Raw genomic sequence first — 21494 nt, forward strand, 5'->3', positions numbered from 1 at the left:
CTGTATAAAAGACACCTGTCCGCAGAAGCAATCAATCAATCAGATTCCAAACTCTCCACCGTGGCCAAGACCAAAGAGCTCTCCAAGGATGTCAGGGACAAGATTGTAGACCTACACAAGGCTGGATTGGGCTACAAGACCATCGCCAAGCAGCTTGGTGAGAAGGTGACAACATTTGGTGCGATTATTCGCAAATGGAAGAAACACAAAAGAATTGTCAATCTCCCTCGGCCTGGGGCTCCATGCAAGATCTCACCTCATGGAGTTGCAATGATCATGAGAACGGTGAGGAGTCAGCCCAGAACTACACGGGAGGATCTTGTCAATGATCTCAAGGCAGCTGGGACCATAGTCACCAAGAAAACAATTGGTAACACACTACGCCAATGAACATCTGAATGATTCAGAGGACAACTGGGTGAAAGTGTTGTGGTCAGATGAGACCAAAATGGAGCTCTTTGGCATCAACTCAACTCACTGTGTTTGGTCTTCCCTGTGGCTCAGTTGGTAGAGCATGGTGTTTGCAACGCCAGGGTTGTGGGTTCGATTCCCACTGGAGGCCAGTACGGAGAAAACAAAAAGAAAATAAAACGTATGAAATGAAATGTATGCATTCAGTACTGTAAGTCGCTCTGGATAAGAGTGTCTGCTAAATTACTAAAATGGAGGAGGAATGCTGCCTATGACCCCAAGAACACCATCCCCACTGTCAAACATGGAGGTGGAAACATTATGCTTTGGGGGTGTTTTTCTGCTAAGGGGACAGGACAACTTCACCGCATCAAAGGGACGATAGACGGGGCCATATACCGTCAAATCTTGGGTGAGAACCGCCTTCCCTCAGCAAGGGCATTGAAAATGGGTCGTGGATGGGTATTCCAGCATGACAATGACCCAAAACACACGGCCAAGGCAACAAAGGAGTGGCTGAAGAAGAAGCACATTAAGACCCTGGAGTGGCCTTGCCAGTCTCCAGACCTTAATCCCATAGAAAATCTGTGGAGGGAGCTGAAGGTTCGAGTTGGCAAACGTCAGCCTCGAAACCTTAATGACTTGGAGAAGATCTGCAAAGAGGAGTGGGACAAAATCCCTCCTGAGATGTGTGCAAACCTGGTGGCCAACTACAAGAAACGTCTGACCTCTGTGATTGCCAACAAGGGTTTTGCCACCAAGTACTAAGTCATGTTTTGCAGATGGGTCAAATACTTATTTTCCTCATTAAAAGGCAAATCATTTGATAACATTTTTGACATGCGTTTTTCTGGATTTTTTTGTTGTTATTCTGTCTCTCACTGTTCAAATAAACCTACCATTAAAATTATAGACTGATCATTTCTTTGTCAGTGGGCAAATGTACAAAATCAGCAGGGGATCAAATACTTTTTCCCTCACTGTATGAACATTTGAACATCTTGACCATGTTCTGTTATAATCTCCACCCGGCACAGCCAGAACAGGACTGGCCACCCCTCATAGCCTGGTTCCTCTCTAGGTTTCTTCCTAGGTTTTGGCCTTTCTAGGGAGTTTTTCCTAGCCACCGTGCTTCTACACCTGCATTATTTGCTGTTTGGGGTTTTAGGCTGGGTTTCTGTACAGCACTTTGAGAACAGCTGATGGAAGAAGGGCTATATAAATAAATTTGATTTGATTTCTACATACATTTTTTGATGTATAAATTAATGATATTTACCCATTGGTTCTTGAAGATTATAAATTATAAATGCCTCATGAACTTAGTTGAACTGTCATACTCCATTAGAACCCAAAATATGAGCATGTTATGCTCCAATATTTGTGAACAAATTATATGTAAACAAACACTGTATAGTTTCAAGTTTTATTAGTCTCGTGTACAGAATATGCATGGTATACATCATCCAACTAAATCCTTACCTTAAGGTTCATTCTCTTTCAATGCAACAACTACAACAAATAGTAAAAAATAAGAATACAAACATAAAGTAAATGGCAGAATAGAAGAAACCTTTTAGCTCGCGTGTAATACATAATTTCTGTTAAAATATTTACACAAGTATTGGGGAAGGGGGCCAAGTGTATAGCCTCGAAACATGATTAAAACTATAATTGTGATATCATGGATGGTCAGTCCTTGCACACATAGGTTTCACTTTGAATTGGAGAGTGGTTCTCCAGGACCAACCCTCAGCTCTTTACCAAAACTATTTACTAGAACACAGGCACGGTAACTGCTTTGTTATTGTTTCAATTAAGGATGCCATCTTTAATCTGGCTTTCAATACGTCAGTCTTATTGATTGAAGCCCACATTGGCAAATACAGCCTCAAACTAACAGGTGGGCGTTATCGTTAAAATAAAAAATAAAAAATGTAATCCAATTGGCGCATAGAAATTCTAAAAGTCCTGCCTCCAAATGGTTGCTATGCCTACAACACATTCTTCCCCCTAGGCTTGATTGAAAAGTATGTCAACCAATAGAGACAGAGATGGGTGGGAATTTGCGCGCACACTGAAATCTGCCCAGAGAATTTGTGTCACTGCCCTAGTGCCTACTATCAAATCGCTTTGGGCAGGCTTCACCGTACGGCCGGTGCTGGACAGGTGAATGACTCAGGATGGAAAATGTACTCTAAAGGTTTTCCAGAAAATACATACAGGTAATGATCCATTATTTTGGCTACGTCCTGAAAAATAGCTTGGTTTATAACTAGCACGAGGAACTGCATAATGCCGACTTCAGTAGCATGACAGGAGACAATGTAGAATTCCGTAACGTTAGCAGACAACGAATAACGTTTTTGAGCTGAGCTTGCTGCCAACATCTCTAACTGTAACTCGATTTTGGTGAATGTTATAGTATTACATTATCAGAAATATAGATTATGCTTTACTTGTTTTTTTTGTTAAGTAGTCACTTTAATTGCTAATTACTTTAGAAAAACTGTACTCAGTTTGCAAAGCTGCCAGCTAATGCTTTTGAGAGTAAAAATCAAAAACAATTGATTGGATGCATAATGTATCATTCTAAAGATACTGTAACGTAATTGGACTCTCATGACTCTTCAAATCGAATGTTTTGAAAATATTTATTTTGATCATGAGCCACTTGGCTAAAAGTCACTTCTGACTGGTGTTTGTCAGGTTTTTTAAAACCACGTTTTTATACAATGATACAATCGCTTGTATTCATCTTGGTAAAATCATAGGATATGGGATAGTCCAAGATGTTAACAGCAATGACATCAATGACCTTAGAAAGACTTATCGAATGACCATGATGTTTATAAAAGGTCAAAGATGTTTATAAAAGGTAAAACTGCTCCAGAAATTGCCAGGTTTTCTATTTAACGTTGTATGGAATACCCTATGTAACATTTTGAACATAATGATGATAGTGGAAGTAAAATTCCACATTGACACTTGTTCTCCAATTGCGTTCTAACCTTCTCAAAGTAAAAGTTGTAATGCCATAAGCTCCTATTCAATAGTTGGTTTGAAACCAACCAGGCTATATGAAAATGCTATAGGAGAGGTGTATGAATGCTCATTTGATGTTGTGTTTCTGTATCCAGATTTGCTATTTGCTGTGTGAGAGAGTAGAGAGTCATAGCGGTCTGGGCGTATGGAATGATTTCAGTGGCAACAAAAATTGTATTTGAATTTTATAATTTGTATTAGGATATTGGATTTGAATGTAATATTTGGGAATTGTTAATGCATAAATTGAGTCATTGAATTTATAAATTGAACTTTATATTTCATGATTTGAAACTGAATTGAATGAATATTGCATGTCTCCTGCATGTCACAAGACTGTGTTAGCCCACTGTGTAAGCCCACTGTGTTAGCCTCGTAATTACCAGACTGATTACTATGTGTAGCGAACCATTCATGTAAGCTCGTGGGATCAGGTCGCTCGTGAGGCTATGTGATGAGCAACCTTGGCTGAGAGATGAAGACGTGTTAGTTTAACTGATGGGGTTGTAACCCAGGTCTCCTGTGCACCAGACAATGCAACTTTTCATGTCTCAGACAAGTTACTCATCACACGAGTGTCGTCACCGAACCACCTGTGTTACACTTCACCCCCCTTTGACCTCCTCCCTGAAGAGACCCGTCCAAGTCACAGGACCAATAATCTTATAATGACTACCCATGCCAGAGACTTCAAACCAGCCGTCGGAGTGGGACCAAAAATCAGCCCTGGCATTTATTTGCTTCTTACCCCTTTTTGTAATATCCAATTAGTAGTTATTGTCTTGTCCCATCGTTGCAACTCCCGTACGGACTCTGGAGAGGCGAAGGTCGAGAAGCGTGCGTTCTCCGAAACATGACCAAGCCGCACTGCTTCTTGACACACTGCTCGCTTAACCTGGAAGCCAGCCGCACCAATGTGTCGGAGGAAACACCGTACAGCTGGTGTACCGAAGTCACCATGCATGCGCCCGGCTGCCACAAGGAGTCGCTAGAGCGCGATGCGACAAGGACATCCCAGCCGGCCAAACTCTCCCCTAATCCGGACGACAATTGGTCAGTTGTGTGCCACCTCAGGGGTCTCTCGGTTGCGGCCGGCTGCAATACAGCCCGGGATCGAACCCGGATCTGTAGTGATGCCTCTTGCACTGCGATGCAGTGCCTTAAACCGCTGCGCCACTCAGGAGGCCCATAGCCCTGGCATTTCTAACACACCGGACCATTCTTTTCCGCCAGGCCTCCACACCGACCCATTATTTTCTTCCAGGCCTCCACACCGACCCGTTATTTTCCTCCAGGCCTCCACACCGACCCGTTCTTTTCCTCCAGGCCTCCACAACGACCCGTTCTTTTCCTCCAGGCCTCCACAACGACCCGTTCTTTTCCTCCAGGCCTCCACAACGACCCGTTCTTTTCCTCCAGGCCTCCACAACGACCCGTTCTTTTCCTCCAGGCCTCCACAACGACCCGTTCTTTTCCTCCAGGCCTCCACAACGACCCGTTCTTTTCCTCCAGGCCTCCACAACGACCCGTTCTTTTCCTCCAGGCCTCCACAACGACCCGTTCTTTTCCTCCAGGCCTCCACAACGACCCGTTCTTTTCCTCCAGGCCTCCACAACGACCCGTTCTTTTCCTCCAGGCCTCCACAACGACCCGTTCTTTTCCTCCAGGCCTCCACACTTGCCCATTGTTTCCTTGAGGCCCCCATTATTAGCCAGATAATGATAATTTTGCGCACAAAACAAACTTGTTAGACTAGTTGGGCTAAAAATGGACCAGCGTGTCTTGCATTTCAGGTATGTCGTCCTTTACAATGGTGCCACTGGACTCAGATCTACAGTTGAGCTGGTTCAACCACTGGGGTCGCTGTGGAGTAAGTTAAGGGGGTGAATGTAACACATGCGGATCTGTGAAACTCACTCATCGGCCTGAAGTGTCGCGCCTTGCGCAATTGACGAAGGCCTTTTTCAGTAGCGTGGTGGATTAGAATGCTTAAGGATGGTGGTCAGGTGTGTTTACGAGGCAGAGATCCTGAGTTCGAGTCTTGGTATGAGCTGAATCAGGGGGAAGCTTTACTTGTTAAGCAAGCAGGGGGTTGTCCTTTACATGAACTTCCTGAACTTCTCCCTATAGGCTTTAGCTAAGTGGGCTAACAGAGTCTTGTGACATGCAGGAGACCTGGTAGGAACCCAGTCAGTCACAAGAGCAAAATGAAATAGGGAGTGGAAAGGGTATCATTAGAAGGGCTACGTCAGGGCATTTAAACTATATTCTTATGTGGGTCAAATTTAGTTTTTTGTGACACTGCCTTCTAATGTAGCCTGTAATCATCATAGAGGGGAACAGAAGGCTCCGGAGTCTTAGCTTTCAGGAATGGGGTCATAATAACTCATAGCCAAAACGGTTCAAATGCTAGAGCCAAATAAATTCAACATTGGCTTCAGAATCCACCATAAGTTTCTGTTTACCACAGTCAGCGTTTGATTCTATCTGTTCTCCTCTCCCTTTCCTGGCTGGCAAAGTATCAGCATGTTTGTTGTCTCTGGTTTTGAATCTGAATTTGAAACCTGAATCTGAATGCATCTGAGAAGTTGAATATATGAAACTTTGACCAACTTGAAATGATAGTTTGTGAACTTGATACACAGACAATGAATGCAATATCTACCGTATTGAAACTGAATAGGCCTATATAAATGTTGAATTTGAATATTGAATTGAATTTAAATTGAATTTTAAAGTGAATGCAATATTCAATTAAATTCCAAATCATGAAATGCAAGTTCAAATTATAAATTCAATGATTCAATTTGTCCATTACAAATTTTAAATATGAAATTCTAATTCAATATCCTAATACAAAATAATTCAAATACAATTTCTGTTGGCACTGAAATTGCTCCATATGGGTGGGACTGGGAATGAAGAGATGTGAAATGGAGAGGTTTCAATTAGATGAAGAAATATGTACCAACTTCATGGCCTCTTGCCAGTTTACTTCTTGAGTAGTTAGGTATGTATTTCACTAAGCATTTTATATTTCGTAAAGGAATGTTTATTTATGAGTTGTACTCTGAAAACGCTACCTACCTTTCTGTCTTTGTTCGTTTTTCATTATGGAGATTTCTATCAGCTTTATTTTGACCAGAGGCAGAAATTCACTTGAAAGTCATGGTGGGAAATATGGGTGGGTTGATGTCCGGCTTCTAATCAGGTACCTATTGAAGCCAGTAAAGCATCCCTTTAGTCTGAGAACCTCTGCATCTGAAGCCATAACCATCCAGCTTCTCTGGAGAGGTGAGTTGAGTGCTGCTTGCTGCTGCTGGCCCCAGCAGGTCTCTCAGGCAGCAGCAGGTAGGCCCTTAATGCTGGAGATAACACAGAGCTGAACAGAGGAGGCTTTGCTTTGACCCTCATCGGCCTGTTGATCTGGGGCCAGGCTGGCACCTCAGCAGCCACTCTCTCTACCCGCTGCCATCATCAGGTCCCTGCTAGCTCTCCTCCAAGAACCGAACAGAGACGCATCGCAGCCTTTCAGGGGCTGAGCCGAGGCTAGGTGATGGATGGTGTTGGACTGGGCTGGACTGGGCTATCATTGCGGCAGGCTTCAGATGTGTCTCTGTTCTGTTCTGAGAGCAGCAAGGAGGGAGAGCATAAAGGCAAGGTCAGGGGGAGTAAGAGCCCTACTTTGCATTTAGATTTGAAATGACTGTGTGTGTCTCTGTGTTGTGCTGTTGATTAGCTCAAATTCTGATCATAGCCTTCCTGCAGAGCCGTCCGCCTCAGCCTGCGAGGAAAATACCACATCAATATCGGGGGGCTAACTCTGCTCTTCAATCGGAGCACTCAAATCACACATTTTATGTCACCGGCGAAAAGAAGCCTCTCAATCTATCCTTAAAGGGATACTTCGGGATTTTGGCAAGGAGGCCCTTTGTGTACTTCCCAAGAGTCAGAGTTCATCGGACTCTGGTGAAATAGATATAGGGCCTCATTGCCAAAATTGCCGAAGTATCCCTTTAAGGATTTTCTGTCTTCATGATCTAGCTGGCTCCCTCTCTCTCCCTTCTCAGCTCACCCACACAGTATTGTGCTACTGTATGCTGTATTAATTAATTATGGAGATCCCCTGCCTGTAATGTAGGCTACGGAGCCGCTGGCCGTGGCCTCCCTTTGATCTTGCCAAGCAGGGCAGAGCTGGGAGGCAGGAGGCAGGGCCTGGGCCTGTGCAGCCGCTGGCCATGCTGCTAAGCATAGGGTCTCTAGCAGATGGAGCTCGCTGGCCACCAGTATCCACCATGGGGATGGCTGCTGGCTGCAGGAACAGACCTCACTCTATTCTGGGTTACTGGTCCACTTCAAGCTGTGCTAAGTGGACCAGTGATAACTAAGGGGAGCTCAATATTAGGATTACCAAGTCGGGTCGAAATGTGTCACATGGTGTTGACATGGTGGCTGATGTCAAATCTGTTTAGCGTAATTCTATATAATATGGATGTTGCTGTTTGTGTTGCAGTAGACAAGGAGGAGAGCTCTGATGTTGTTCAGCACCTCATTTTATCAATTATGTTTCTAATCTGGGTCGCCCAAAAGCACATGGTGGCCCAAAATAAAACACTGTGAAGGAGATGAGAGAGCCTTCTTGTGTAGACATTTGGATCTACGTATTATTATTTTTTTCAGGTCTCAATTAGCAGCTGGACTATGCAAATGTATTGGTTTGTGTGTTGTTGTTTTGAATGTTTTGTTACGCCCTTGATGCCTTGTACACAGACATCCATTCATTCTGAATGGACCGCCAGTGCTCACCATGATGTCATGCTCTGCTCAGTGGCGGGTCTGTCTGTGCTGGAAGTGATGCCTGGCAGGCTGGCTCAGTGTCTTAGACTGTCCTGGACCCTATTATATGCTACAGGGGACAACACCACATTCAGCTCCAATGGAAGGGCATGGAGGAGAGCATACTTTGGTTCTGCCTGATGATTCTGCTGCTGCCTGGGTAGAGGAGGGAGAGAGCATTTTACACAAGCAGAGGTTTGTTCATGTGTGTGCAGCTTGATGGTGTTCTAGTAATGATGTCAGAATTGATGCAGCAACACCACATTACATCAAGCTAGTGAATAGGGCAATGAATGATTGCATGTAGGCTACATCCTACCATACCCTTGTCTGTACATTATGCTTTGAATCTATTCTACCGTGCCCAGAAATCTGCTCCTTTTACTCTGTTCCAAACGCACTAGACGACCAGTTCTCATAGCCTTTAGCCGTACCCTTACCCTACTCCTCCTCTGTTCCTCTGGTGATGTAGAAGTTAACCCAGGCCCTGCAGCGCCTAGCTCCACTCCCATTCCCCAGGCGCGCTCATTTGTCGACTTCTGTAACCGTAAAAGCCTTGGTTTCATGCATGTTAACATCAGAAGCCTCCTCCCTAAGTTTGTTTTATTCACTGCTTTAGTACACTCCACCAACCCGGATGGCCTAGCCGTGTCTGAAGCCTGGCTTAGGAAGGCCACCAAAAGTCCTGAAATTTCCATCCCTAACTATAACATTTTCCGACAAGATAGAACTGCCAAAAGGGGCGGAGTTGCAATCTACTGCAGAGAGAGCCTGCAGAGCTCTGTCATACTATCCAGGTCAGTGCCCAAACAATTCAAGCTTCTACTTTTAAAAATCCACCTTTCCGGAAACAAGTCTCTCACCGTTGCCACTTGTTATAGACCTCCTTCAGCCCCCAGCTGTGCCCTGGACACCATATGTGAATTGATTGCCACCCATCGATCTTCAGAGTTCGTGCTGTTAGGTGACCTAAACTGGGACATGCTTAACACCCCGGCCGTCCTACAATCTAAGCTAGATGCTCTCAATCTCACACAAATTATCAAGGAACCTACCAGGTACAACCCTAAATCCATAACCATGTTCACCCTCTTAGATATCATCCTGACCAACTTGCCCTCTAAATACGATCATTGCCTGCGTGCGTAATGGGTCCGCGGTCAAACGACCACCCCTAATCACTGTCAAACGCTCCCTAAAACACTTTAGCGAGCAGGCCTTTCTAATCGACCTGGCCCGGGTATCCTGGAAGGATATTGACCTCATCCCGTCAGTAGAGGATGCCTGGTTGCTCTTTTAAAAGTGCTTTCCTCTCCATCTTAAATAAGCATACCCCATTCAAAAAATGTAGAACTAAGAACAGATATAGCCCTTGGTTCACCCCAGACTTGCCTGCCCTTGACCAGCACAAAAACATCCTGTGGGGTTCTGCATTAGCATCGAATAGCCCCTGCGATATGCAACTTTTCAGGGAAGTCAGGAACCAATACACTCAGTCAGTTAGGAAAGCTAAGGCTAGCTTTTTCAAACAGAAATTTGCATCCTGAAGCACTAATTCCAAAAAGTTTTGGGACACTGTAAAGTCCATGGAGAATAAGAGCACCTCCTCCCAGCTGCCCACTGTACTGAGGGTAGGAAACATTGTCACCACCGATAAAACTACGATAATTGATCATTTCAATAAGCATTTTTCTACGGCTGGCCATGCTTTCCACCTGGCTACCCCTACCCCGGCCAACATCTCAGCACCCCCTGCAGCAACTTGCCCAAGCCCCCTTGCTTCTCCTTCACCTAAATCCAGACAATCTGGACCCTCTCTTTCTAAAATTATCCCCTAAAATTGTTGCAACCCCTATTACTAGCTTATTCAAGCTCTCTTTCATATCGTCTGAGATCCCCAAAAATTGAAAAGCTGCTGCGGTCATCCCCCTCTTCAAAGGGGGAGACACTCTAGACCAATACTGTTACAGACCTATATCCATCTTGCCCTGCCTTTCTAAAATCTTCAAAAGCCAAGTTAACAAACAGATCACCGACCATTTCGAATCCCACCGTAACTTCTCCACTATGCAATCTGGTTTCCGAGCTGGTCATGGGTGCACTTCAGCCATGCTCAAGGTCCTAAACGAAATCATAACCGCCGTCGATAAAAGAAAGTACTGTGCAGCCGTCTTCATCGACCTGGTCAAGGCTTTCGACTCTGTCAATCACCGCATTCTTATCGGCAGACTCAATAGCCTTGGCTTCTCAAATGACTGCCTCGCCTGGTTCACCAACTACTTCTCTGATAGAGTTCAGTGTGTCAAATCAGAGGGCCTGTTGTCCGGACCTCTGGCAATCTCTATGGGGGTGCCACAGGGTTCAATTCTTGGGCTGACTCTTTTCTCTGTATACATCAATGATGCCACTCTTGCTGCCTGTGATTCTCTGATCCACCTCTACCCAGATGACACCATTCTTTGGACACTGTGCTAACAAACCTCCAAACGAGCTTCAATGCCATACAACACTCCTTCTGAGGCCTTCAACTGCTTTTAAATGCAAGTAAAACTAAGTGCATGCTCTTCAACCAATTGCTGCCCATACCCTCCCGCCTGACTAGCATCACTACTCTGGACAGTTCTGACTTAGAATATGTGGACAACTACAAATACCTAGGTGTCTGGTTAGACTGTAAACTCTCCTTCCAGACTCACATGAAGCAGCATACCATCCTGCATCCCACTGCTGGCTTGCTTCTGAAGCTAAGCAGGGTTGGTCCTGGTCAGTCCCTGGATGGGAGACCAGATGCTGCTGGAAGTGGTGTTGGAGGGCCAGTAGGAGGCACTCTGTCCTCTGGTCTAAACAATATCCCAATGCCCCAGGGACACTGCCCTGTGTAGGGTGCCTTCTTTTGGATGGGACGTTAAACGGGTGTCCTGACTCTCTGAGGTGATTAAAGATCCCATTGCACTTATTGTAAGAGTAGGGGTGTTAACCCTGGTGTCCTGGCTAAATTCCCAATACCACCATGGCCATCTAATCATCCCCAGCTTACAATTGGCTCATTCATCCCCCTCCTCTCCCCTGAAATTATTCCCCAGGTCGTTGCTGTAAATGAGAATATGTTCTCAGTCAACTTACCTGGTAAAATAAAAAAAAATCTCCAATCCAAAATTACATCTAGAATCGGCTTCCTATTTCACAACAAAGCCTCCTTCACTCATGCTGCCAAACATACCCTCGTAAAACTGACTATCCTACCGATCCTTGACTTCGGTGATGTCATTTACAAAATAGCCTCCAACACTCTACTCAGCAAACTGGATGTAGTCTATCACAGTGCCATCCATTTTGTCACCAAAGTCCCATATACTACCCACCACTGTGACCTGTATGCTATCATTGGCTGGCCCTCACTACATATTCATCGCCTAACCCACTGGCTCCAGGTCATCTATAAGTCTGCTAGGTAAAGCCCCGCCTTATCTTAGCTCACTGGTCACCATAGCAACACCCACCCGTAGCACGCGCTCCAGCAGGTATATTTCACTGGTCATCCCCAAAGCCAACACTTCCATTGGCCGCCTTTCCTTCCAGTTCTCTGCTGCCAATGACTGGAACAAATTGCAAAAATCACTGAAGCTGGAGTCATATCTCCCTCTCTAACTTTAAGCATCAGCTGTCAGAGCAGTTTACCGATCACTGTACCTGTACACAGCCAATCTGTAAATAGCACACCCAACTACCTCCTCCCCATATTGTTACTTACCCTCCTGCTCTTTTTCACCCCAGTATCTCTACTCTCTACTTACACATCATCATCTGCACATCTGTCATTCCAGTGTTAATGCTAAATTGTAATTATTTTCGTCCATGGCCTATTTATTGACTTAACTTCCTACTCTTCTACATTTGCACACACTGTACATAGATTTTTCTGTTGTGTTATTGACTGTACGTTTGTTTATTCCATGTGTAACTCTGTGTTGTTGTTTTTGTTACACTGCTTTGCTTTATCTTGGCCAGGTCGCCGTTGTAAATGAGAACTTGTTCTCAACTGGCCTACCTGGTTAAATAAAGGTGAAATAAAAAATATTAAAAATAAAATGTAATTGCAATTCTGGTTAACAATTGTGCTGAGACTGTTCAGCAGAACATAGGCGTTCGTCCATATCACGGCCAGCTCTCTAATGGGTAGTGCTCTGCCCACTGTGCCCAGGTGTGGCAGTCACTGTGGTGACTCACAATGGCTCTGGAAGCATTGTCATTGGCAGGGAGGGTAGTGGGCACTGCAAAATGGTCTGACAGAATTACCTCTGCTCCTCTCCCTGCCACGTCAGGTTTGATGAAGGACAGTGTGACAGACTGTAGCTACAGGAGCTACTCTCCCTGTCGCTGTCCTTGGAAAACACCTACAGTTACGAAAGTTTGGCGAGACACGTTATAGATGTGTTAGACCTCAGAGAGAGGATTTATCTAAAGGTCACTGCTATCATCACATGCATTTTAGAGCTCTACTGCTGTATCTCTGTTATTTAGTGTAGGAGAGTGTGTTGATTGGTGGTTGCTCTCTCTTCAGTTCTCTTCCATTTCTCTTGTTCACCTGTTCGCAGTTTGTTCTCTGTCAAAACCTTAGGCCTCTCTGTTCTCTTACTTTTCCCTTGTTTCATCCTCCACCTACCCACTCTGTCTTTCTCTTCTTGACTTCCTCTGCTGCCAGTGACACATGGGACCGTTAAGACCCTAGCAGACCGTCTTCACTAGATTCTTGGATGTATCATTACTTTTACCCATTTTCTCTCTTCTCCAAGATGGAGGAGGTAGATCTCTGGCGTTGCCATTTGTCAATGAAGATGGCTGTGGGAGTAAGTCAATTCCCTCCCAGCCTCATGCCCTAACAGAGATGAGCTGAAAGAGGGTGGTGTGGGGATATAAGGACCATGCAGGAGCCTCTGCTGAACTGTCAACCCAGAGAGAAGAATCTGCCAGTAGCCCCACTCCAATGACCTCCATCACAGTGAAAAGAGAGGGAGGCTGAATATGGGTGGAGAGATAGATGCCAGTTATTTACTGGCAAAACAAGAGGAAGGGACAGTTGGTGGGGGGGACTGGAAATGCCTTTTTTTATAAGCCCTAGTTTTTCATGGCAGGTCATCTAGACTAGAGCCTGGGCTCTGTGCTGATATGGCTTCTTCTCTACTGCTGTATGCTGGTGATAGCCTAGCGCAGCCCTGGCTGTGGTCCTAGACTAAACCACCACTAGCCACACTCTCACAATCAGCAGAGGAGCCGGCAGAAGCCCAGCCCAGTCCAAGGTGGAGGTAGCACGACACATTACTGTATAAACTCACTAATACTGAGCTGTAAAGACACCGAAAGGAACGAACGTTAGGCCTACTGGACATATGCTAGGCTGGCTAGCCTATTATTGTGTCCAGTCAAGTGTATCCTTTTTTTAATGTGCTTTTTAAAATCATATTCCATATCAATCCACCCACATCATCTGTTGAGGCTCTTGGCTGTGGAGAATGCCTCACACTATCTCTCTGACCCTCTGTGAGTCTCAGTGACTCAGCGTGTACCAGATGGTTCCACCACAGCAACTACCACAGCAGCCCACCATGATCCGCTTCAACCTCAGTTCTTTTGGAATATTAATTAACCAGAGGAATCCCAATGCACAACACTGTTGTAGTCTTTGTTTACCTCTGAGTAGAGGTGTGATTTCTGTAAAGGTCAGGTTGAATCCTGATCAAGTTAGCTGAATGTCATCTATTCTAGCCACTCATCCGTCTCTCCTCAGCAGCCCTGTGTGAAGCCTGGCACGCGATGCTTGTCCCTCACCACCACCAGCCTGAGATCCCTCTGTCTTACTGATTCCACCACTGCCATGTCTCCTCTTCTCTATCACCCTGGGTCTGTGTTGCGTAGAACTTTTACATTTTAGTCATTTAGCAGACGCTCTTATCCAGAGCGACTTACAGTAGTGAATGCATACTTTTCATTAAAAAAAAATCCCGTACTGGTCCCCCGTGGGAATCGAACCCACAACCCTGGCGTTGCAAACACCATGCTCTACCAACTGAGCCACACGGGACCGAGCAGAGTGGGAACTTGGTAGCTGGCTACGGCGTCTCACTTTCAGCCCTGAGCCACGCTGCCAAACGACTCCAAGCACTGAGTTAATTAACGGGGTGTGAGAGGGGAGGTGTGTGTGTGTGTGTGTGTGAGAAAGAGAGCGCTTTTCGTGTGTGTTTCCCTGTTGAACACAAGGTCGCTCTGCCTGAGCTAAGGCCAGCCGCTCCTCTCGCAAAGATAAAGCCCTCTCTCCTCTCAGCAGAATACTAGGAACCCACAGCCAGGCCTGCCCTGGGGAAACGCTGGGACTGCAGGGTCACCACACACACACACACACACACACTCGTACGCGCTCACACTCATTCACCTTTGCTATGTGCTTGGAAGCTCTTCCGGCTACTATTCTTCATGATGAGCAGATAGCTAGGAGCTACTTGAGCAGGAATGAAATCCCCCACAGCAGTGTGGGAGGGTGGAGAAACGCTATAGGGGGTCAGAGGGTGTATGTGCAGCTGTTGCTATGTTTCCTCCTGCCTCCCATAATCCCTTCCCATAGAAGCCCATAGTCGCAATTCTCACTTCACAGTCAGAGAAGAGACCATGGTTCCTGTTGATTCATTGTGTTGTGGAGGCTCTTTGTGTGTGACCTTACCTTAGTATACCTTCTGGAGGTGACTCTGGGGGATGGTATTAGAGATGTGGCTATTGGCTAGAGACCCGTAGCCTCTCAGCTCTCTACTGCACACACAGACAGAGTGAGTGATCACACTGTAGAGATCTTTATTCATCTTGATAAGGCACACTCTCCTTGGTGGCTTTGTCAGAGCTCTCTCTCACTCTCTCTCTTCTCACTCTCTCTTCTCTCGCTATCTCTTCCCTCGCTCGCTCTCTCCCTCTTCCCTCGCTCGCTCTCTCCCTCTTCCCTCCTTCCTCGCTCTCTCTCTCTTCCCTCGCTCGCTCTCTCCCTCTTCCCTCCTTCCTCGCTCTCTCTCTCTTCCCTCGCGCTCTCTCTCTCTTCCCTCGCGCTCTCTCTCTCTTCCCTCGCGCTCTCTCTCTTCCCTTGCTCTCTCTCTTCCCTCTCCTCCCTGTTCTATCTCTTTGAAGTGAACTGTTAAACCCTGGCTGTCCCCTCAGGACACTGGTCTTCATTAAACTAAATGTGTCTATTGTTGCCTTGCCTACACCAGCTTGTTTTTAATAAGACTGCAACAGAAGTTTCTACTTTATTCTTTATACACTACAGTGTCTCTGTGTCTGTTTTGGGCCTGAGAGGAGGCTTTTCACCTAGCCCAAGTTATTGTTACAGTGTCTGTACAAGGGGAGATTCAGCCCACAGCTAGAGATCAATAACAATTCAGCACAGGGAAAACAACAATTCATTTGTAGAGTTGTCTCATTATTGGTGTGAATGTTGGTTCAGTGCCACCAGCTGACTCTGGTCACTGATACAGAGGAGAGCTGAGTGCTGTATCCTCGTTTCTGTCCTGTCTCTAACGCTTTCCTCCCTCTCACGTAATTACAGATCCCTATAAAACTCTCTGAGTGAAGATGGCTTTCTTCAAGAACAACTTCTGGGTGAGTCTATTTGGTATATTATATTCTATGAGGATCATTGGCAGCTCAACATGGAGAGGTGAAAATCAGCAGTCAGAGGGAGGGTTATGTAACCATTAGACATTGTTTTATTTTATTTGGCCATTATGCATGCAAACGTTAGACCCTTTTACCGCTCATTTCTATACAGATTGCAGAAGCTAATAAAAACCCAAACACTCACAAATTGTATGTGACCGAAGCAATAATAGGCCTGCCTTTTACAGTTAAGTATAATGATGAACAACTTTTGTACAGCATTATATATTTAAAAAAAAACAATTTAACTAGGCAAGTCAGTTAAGAACAAATTCTTATCCACAACTACCAAAAGGCTAAAGGCCTCCTGCGGGGACGGGGGCCTGGGATAAAAAAAAAACATCACAACAAGAGAGACAACAAGGGAACACATATATACTTAAAGGGGACAAATACATGTAGGCTGGCAGAACAATTCCAGGCTATTCCCCTGAATCACATATGAGTCATGACACCTTACTTTCTCAGTAATTCATCTGTGAATGATACTGAACCACCACCATGATGCACATGTTGCACTCTACCAGTCTCCTGAGTGATCTCTCTCTCGCTTTCTCTCTCTCTCTCTCTCACTTTCTCTCTCTCTCGCTTTCTCTCTCTCTCTCTCTCGCTTTCTCTCTCTCTCGCTTTCTCTCTCGCTCTCTCGCTCTCTTGCTTTCTCTCTCTCGCTTTCTTTTTCTCGCTTTCTCTCTCTCGCTTTCGCTTTCTCTTTCTCTCTCGCTTTCCCCTTTCTCTCACTTTCTCTTTCTCTCTCTCTCGCTTTCTCTTTCTCTCTCTCTCGCTTTCTCTCTCTCTCGCTTTCTCTTTCTCTCTCTCTCTCGCTTTCTCTCTCTCTCGCTTTCTCTTTCAATTCAATTCGCTTTATTGGCATGATGTAACAATGTACATATTGCCAAAGCTTATTTTGGATATTTACAATATAAAAATAAATAAAAATGAGAATCAAAATTGTCAATGGGACAACAGTAACAACAATAACCAAGGGTCAGAATAACCATACATTCAACAATAACAATAAGCATACAGTAGAGGACATGTGCAGGTTGATTGGTCTGTCAGACACTGTCCCTCAACTTATGGCAGGCAGCAGTGTAGTGCGCTGCCAACCCACAGCTCTCTGCGTCCTCCCCCAGGGTTTCACATTTGGGGAAATGACACACTCTAATTGTTTTATATTTTTGACATTTTGTCAGGAAATGCAGCTCTGTCTCAGGTTCTGCTGTGGTGCAGTGGTTGCACAGCCTTTCCTCTACAGGGAGACAGGTTTTCCTGTGTCTACCCTTCTCAATGACAAGGCTGTGCTCACTGAGCCTGTACTTTGTCAAGGTTTTTCTAAGGTTTTGATCAGTAACCATGGTCAAATATTTAGCCATGGTGTACTGTCGATTTAGGGCCAGATAGCGCTGCATTTTGCTTTGTGTTTGTGCTTGTGTTTCCCAATAAGCAATGTAGTTTTGTTTTGACTGTGTTGTAATTTGGTTTATTCTGATTGATTGGATGTTCTGGTCCTGAGGCTTCAGTGTGTTAGTAGAACAGGTTTGTGAACTCAGTCCCAGGACCAGCTGGATGAGAGGACTCTTTTCTTTGCTCAGCTCTTGGCATTGCAGGGCTTGGTAATGATATGAGAGGGGGTCACTGTATTTTAGATGTTTCCAAAACTGAATTGCTCTTTTTTGAGTTTTTATTATTAGTGGATATTGGCCTAATTCTGCCCTGCATGCATTGTTTGTAGTTTTCCTCTGGACACGTAGGAGAATCTTACAGAACTCTGCATGTAGGGTTTCAATGGGGTGTTTGTCCCATTTGATGAAATCTTGTTTTGCAGGTGGACCCCACACCTCGCTGCCATAAAGTGCAATTGGTTCAATGACATATTCAATTCGTTTTAGCCAAATTTGAATAGGTATTTCAATTTGAATTAGCTTTTTAATGGTGTAGAATGCCCTGTGTGTTTTCTCTCTCAGTTCATTCACTGCCTCATTAAGGTGTCCAGTTGAGCTTATTTTTAAATCTAAGTAATTGTAGTGTGTACAGTACTCTATATATTTTGTACCAATTGAGAACTTTGGTCTAATTCCATGAGATCTGGATCTTCTCTGGAAAATCATTATTTTAGTATTTTTGGGGTTTACTGCCAGGGCCCAGGTCTAGCAGTACTGCTCTAGCAGGTCCAGGCTCTGCTGTAGGCCATGTGCTGTGGGTGACAGAAGGCATAGGTCATCTGCGAAGAGTAGGCATTTCACTTCTGAATTGTGGAGACTAACACCAGGGGCTGAGGATTTTTCTAGAATAGTGGCCAATTCGTTAATGTAAATATTGAAGAGTGCAGGGCTCAGATTGCAACCCTGACGAAGGCCCCGCCCCTGGTTAAAGAATTCTGTTCTTTTCTTACCAATTTTAATGCTGCATGTATTGCCAGTATACATTGATTTAATTATGCCATATGTTTTACCCCCTACACCACTTTCAATAACTTTGTAGAACAGTCCTGTATGCCAAATAGAATCAAATGCTTTTTGGAAGTCGATAAAGCAAGCATATATTTTGGTATTATTTTGGTGGACATGTTTATCTATCAGGGTGTCTAAGGTGTAAATATGATCAGTTGTGCGATGTTTTGGTATAAATCCAATTTGGCTTTTACTCAAGACATTGTGCTTATTAAGGAAGTTTAGAACTCTTACATTGATGATACTACAGAAAACCTTCCCCAGGTTACTGTTCACACAAATGCCTCTGTAATTGTTAGGGTCAAATTTGTCTCCGTTCTTAAAGATTGGGGTTATGAGTCCTTGATTCCAGATGTCAGGGAAATAGCCTACACTCAGGATCAAATTAAACAGTTTTAATATAGCCAATTGAAATTTTGCACTAGTAAGTTTGAGCATCTCATTTAGGATGCCATCAGGTCCGCATGCTTTTTAAAATTTGAATTAAACTCTCTCTCTCTCTCGCTTTCTCTCGCTTTCTCTCTCTCGCTTTCTCTCTCTCTCTCGCTTTCTCTCGCTTTCTCTCTCTCTCTCGCTTTCTCTCTCTCTCTCGCTTTCTCTCTCTCTCTCGCTTTCTCTCGCTTTCTCTCGCTTTCTCTCTCTCTCTCGCTTTCTCTCGCTTTCTCTCTCTCTCTCGCTTTCTCTCGCTTTCTCTCTCTCTCTCGCTTTCTCTCGCTTTCTCTCTCTCTCTCGCTTTCTCTCTCTCGCTTTCTCTCTCTCGCTTTCTCTCTCTCGCTTTTCTCTCTCTCTCTCTCGCTTTCTCTCTCTCGCTTTCTCTCTCTCTCTCTCTCGCTTTCTCTCTCGCTTTCTCTCTCTCTCTCTCGCTTTCTCTCTCTCTCTCGCTTTCTCTCTCTCTCGCTTTTTCTCTCTCTCGCTTTTTCTCTCTCTCGCTCTTTTTCTCTCTCTCTCTCTCTCTCTCTCTCACTCTCTCGCTTTCTCTCGCTTTCTCTTTCTCACTCTCTCTCCCCCTCTCTCTCTCTCGCTTTCTCTCGCTTTCTCTCTCTCTCTCGCTTTCTCTCGCTTTCTCTCTCTCTCTCGCTTTCTCTCGCTTTCTCTCTCTCGCTTTCTCTCTCTCGCTTTCTCTCTCTCTCGCTTTCTCTCTCTCGCTTTCTCTCTCTCTCTCTCTCGCTTTCTCTCTCGCTTTCTCTCTCTCTCTCTCTCGCTTTCTCTTTCTCTCGCTTTCTCTTTCTCTCTCTCTCTCGCTTTCTCTCTCTCTCGCTTTTTCTCTCTCTCGCTTTTTCTCTCTCTCGCTCTTTTTCTCTCTCTCTCTCTCTCTCTCTCTCTCTCTCTCTCTTGCTTTCTCTCTTTCTCTCACTTTCTCTTTCTCTCACTTTCTCTCTCTTTCTCTCACTTTCTCTTTCTCTTTCTCTCTCTCCTCTCTCTCTCGCTCTCAATCATAGAACTGAGGTTGCTTAGGCTGCTTGGTCTCCTTAGTGATGGTGGGAGTAGGGGCACAGAGTTAATTCCTGACACACAGATGAACACACTTCATCATACAATACCTGGAAAAGAAACCAACAGGAACCACATCAATATGTTAGAACCTGGACAGATACTGCAGAGAATAAGCATGACAGCAATGTACCACTGACTGCAACCCCCTAGTCTTAGAGGGATAGAAGGAGAGACTGAAACAGGCCAGGTGTTTGTCAGCTGCTCCTAGCGGTAATCTGTGTTCTGTGCTCCTCTGCACACCTGGCTGAGCTATTTCATGTGTGCCCTGGTTCTAATACACCACTCTGCCAATTCACAGTGAAGGAGGGATATTTGGAGGAGGAAGCTGTGCCAAAAAATGTAACTAAAAGTCCAGTAACAATTGGGTCTGGCACGGAGTCAGGAATTTCATTTGGTTAGGGAAATGAGATTCCTATCATTAAGAGGTTTTTATAGGTCGCAATATTTAGATAATCTAAAGTTAATTGTTTTATTCATTCAGTTGTTGGGGGATATCTGATTATGATTTCCCTGTAACTCCCCGTTCCTCATTCACTGTGCGTCAGATAGTGTGTGCTTGTTTGGTAGTGGTGGGGTTTGTGTGTCTTTGTATTTGTGTGTGTGTGTGTGTACATGAAGCCTCTATCTCTGTGATGCTGGAACCTCCCTGGCTCCATTATGTAGAGATGTGTTGTGTGAGTGACTGTGACCGAGGCAGAGTTGAGTGTGTTATTGTGAGGAGCAAGCTGGGCTGTCTGTCTGCTCTGCCAGCCTGCCTGCTGACTGATCAGCAGCAAGTCATGTGATCCTGCCTGCCTTTGTATGGCTGCAGGCAGCAGGGCCTCCATGCCTATGGAGGGGAGAGGATAACTCCTTTGTGTGGAACAAAGGCAGGTCAAAGACGCTTCCCTCCAACCCAAACCAGGAGGGATGGAACTATTTCTCAGACAGTCTCCCATCAGTCTGTGTCCATAGGAATCCAATGTTGGCCATCTCACATAATGAAGTTGGCTTCTCTTACTTGTCATAGTTACGTGTTGCTCTGATTCTCACTGCTTGGCATACCAGCTTTACTGCAAAGGAGCAACAAAGGGCTTGTCTTCTAGCTCGAAGGGCTGTTGATAACACAGTAGACACCAGCATCCACTCCAGTTTAAATCAGTTAACTCAGTTTGTCTCAGCCATGAGCTTAGTGAAGTATGCGTATGCATGCCGATGCCAGCTTTCTCTGGGATTGAATGGAGTCTCCAGGCGTGTGTGTCTGTGTGTGTGTGTCCCACTCCCCATTCAGTGATTCTCTTATGCCGACAAATTGCAGCGCTGTGCAAATTCAACCTTGAGGTAATTAGCGTGTAGAGACATCTGGGAGCTGCATATTGGGACAGAGCCTTCATTTCTGCTTGGATATCCAGCGCCAGCCCAAACCATTATATTTGCATGTATTCCACCCTTTCTTAATTAGTCAGTGGAGGGATGGAGGAGGAATACACATCTATCATAATTAGACATGTTCTTAATGAAGTCCTCAGTCCAAGACAGTAGAATGACTCCCTCCTCTCAGATGAAAGGAGAGTGTGTACAGTATGG

At 45.0% G+C, this 21494-nt stretch overlaps 1 protein-coding gene across 2 annotated transcripts in view; it reads left to right on the plus strand.

Moving 5' to 3' along the window:
• The first annotated feature begins 2491 nt into the window (after window positions 1-2491).
• The window catches only part of LOC115158323 (F-BAR domain only protein 1), a 42365-nt gene continuing 23362 nt past the window's right edge, over window positions 2492-21494 (plus strand). The window contains exons 1-2 of one of the 2 annotated variants that reach the window (XM_029707123.1): window positions 2492-2636; window positions 15875-15927. In XM_029707123.1, coding sequence (XP_029562983.1) covers window positions 15901-15927 — 27 coding nt within the window. In that variant the 5' untranslated portion in view covers window positions 2492-2636; window positions 15875-15900. The remainder of the gene's footprint in view (window positions 2637-15874; window positions 15928-21494) is intronic. The other variant, XM_029707125.1, reaches the window with a different exon arrangement.

This window comes from Salmo trutta, chromosome 22 (assembly GCF_901001165.1).
Source record: "Salmo trutta chromosome 22, fSalTru1.1, whole genome shotgun sequence".
Classification (NCBI taxonomy): domain Eukaryota; kingdom Metazoa; phylum Chordata; class Actinopteri; order Salmoniformes; family Salmonidae; genus Salmo; species Salmo trutta.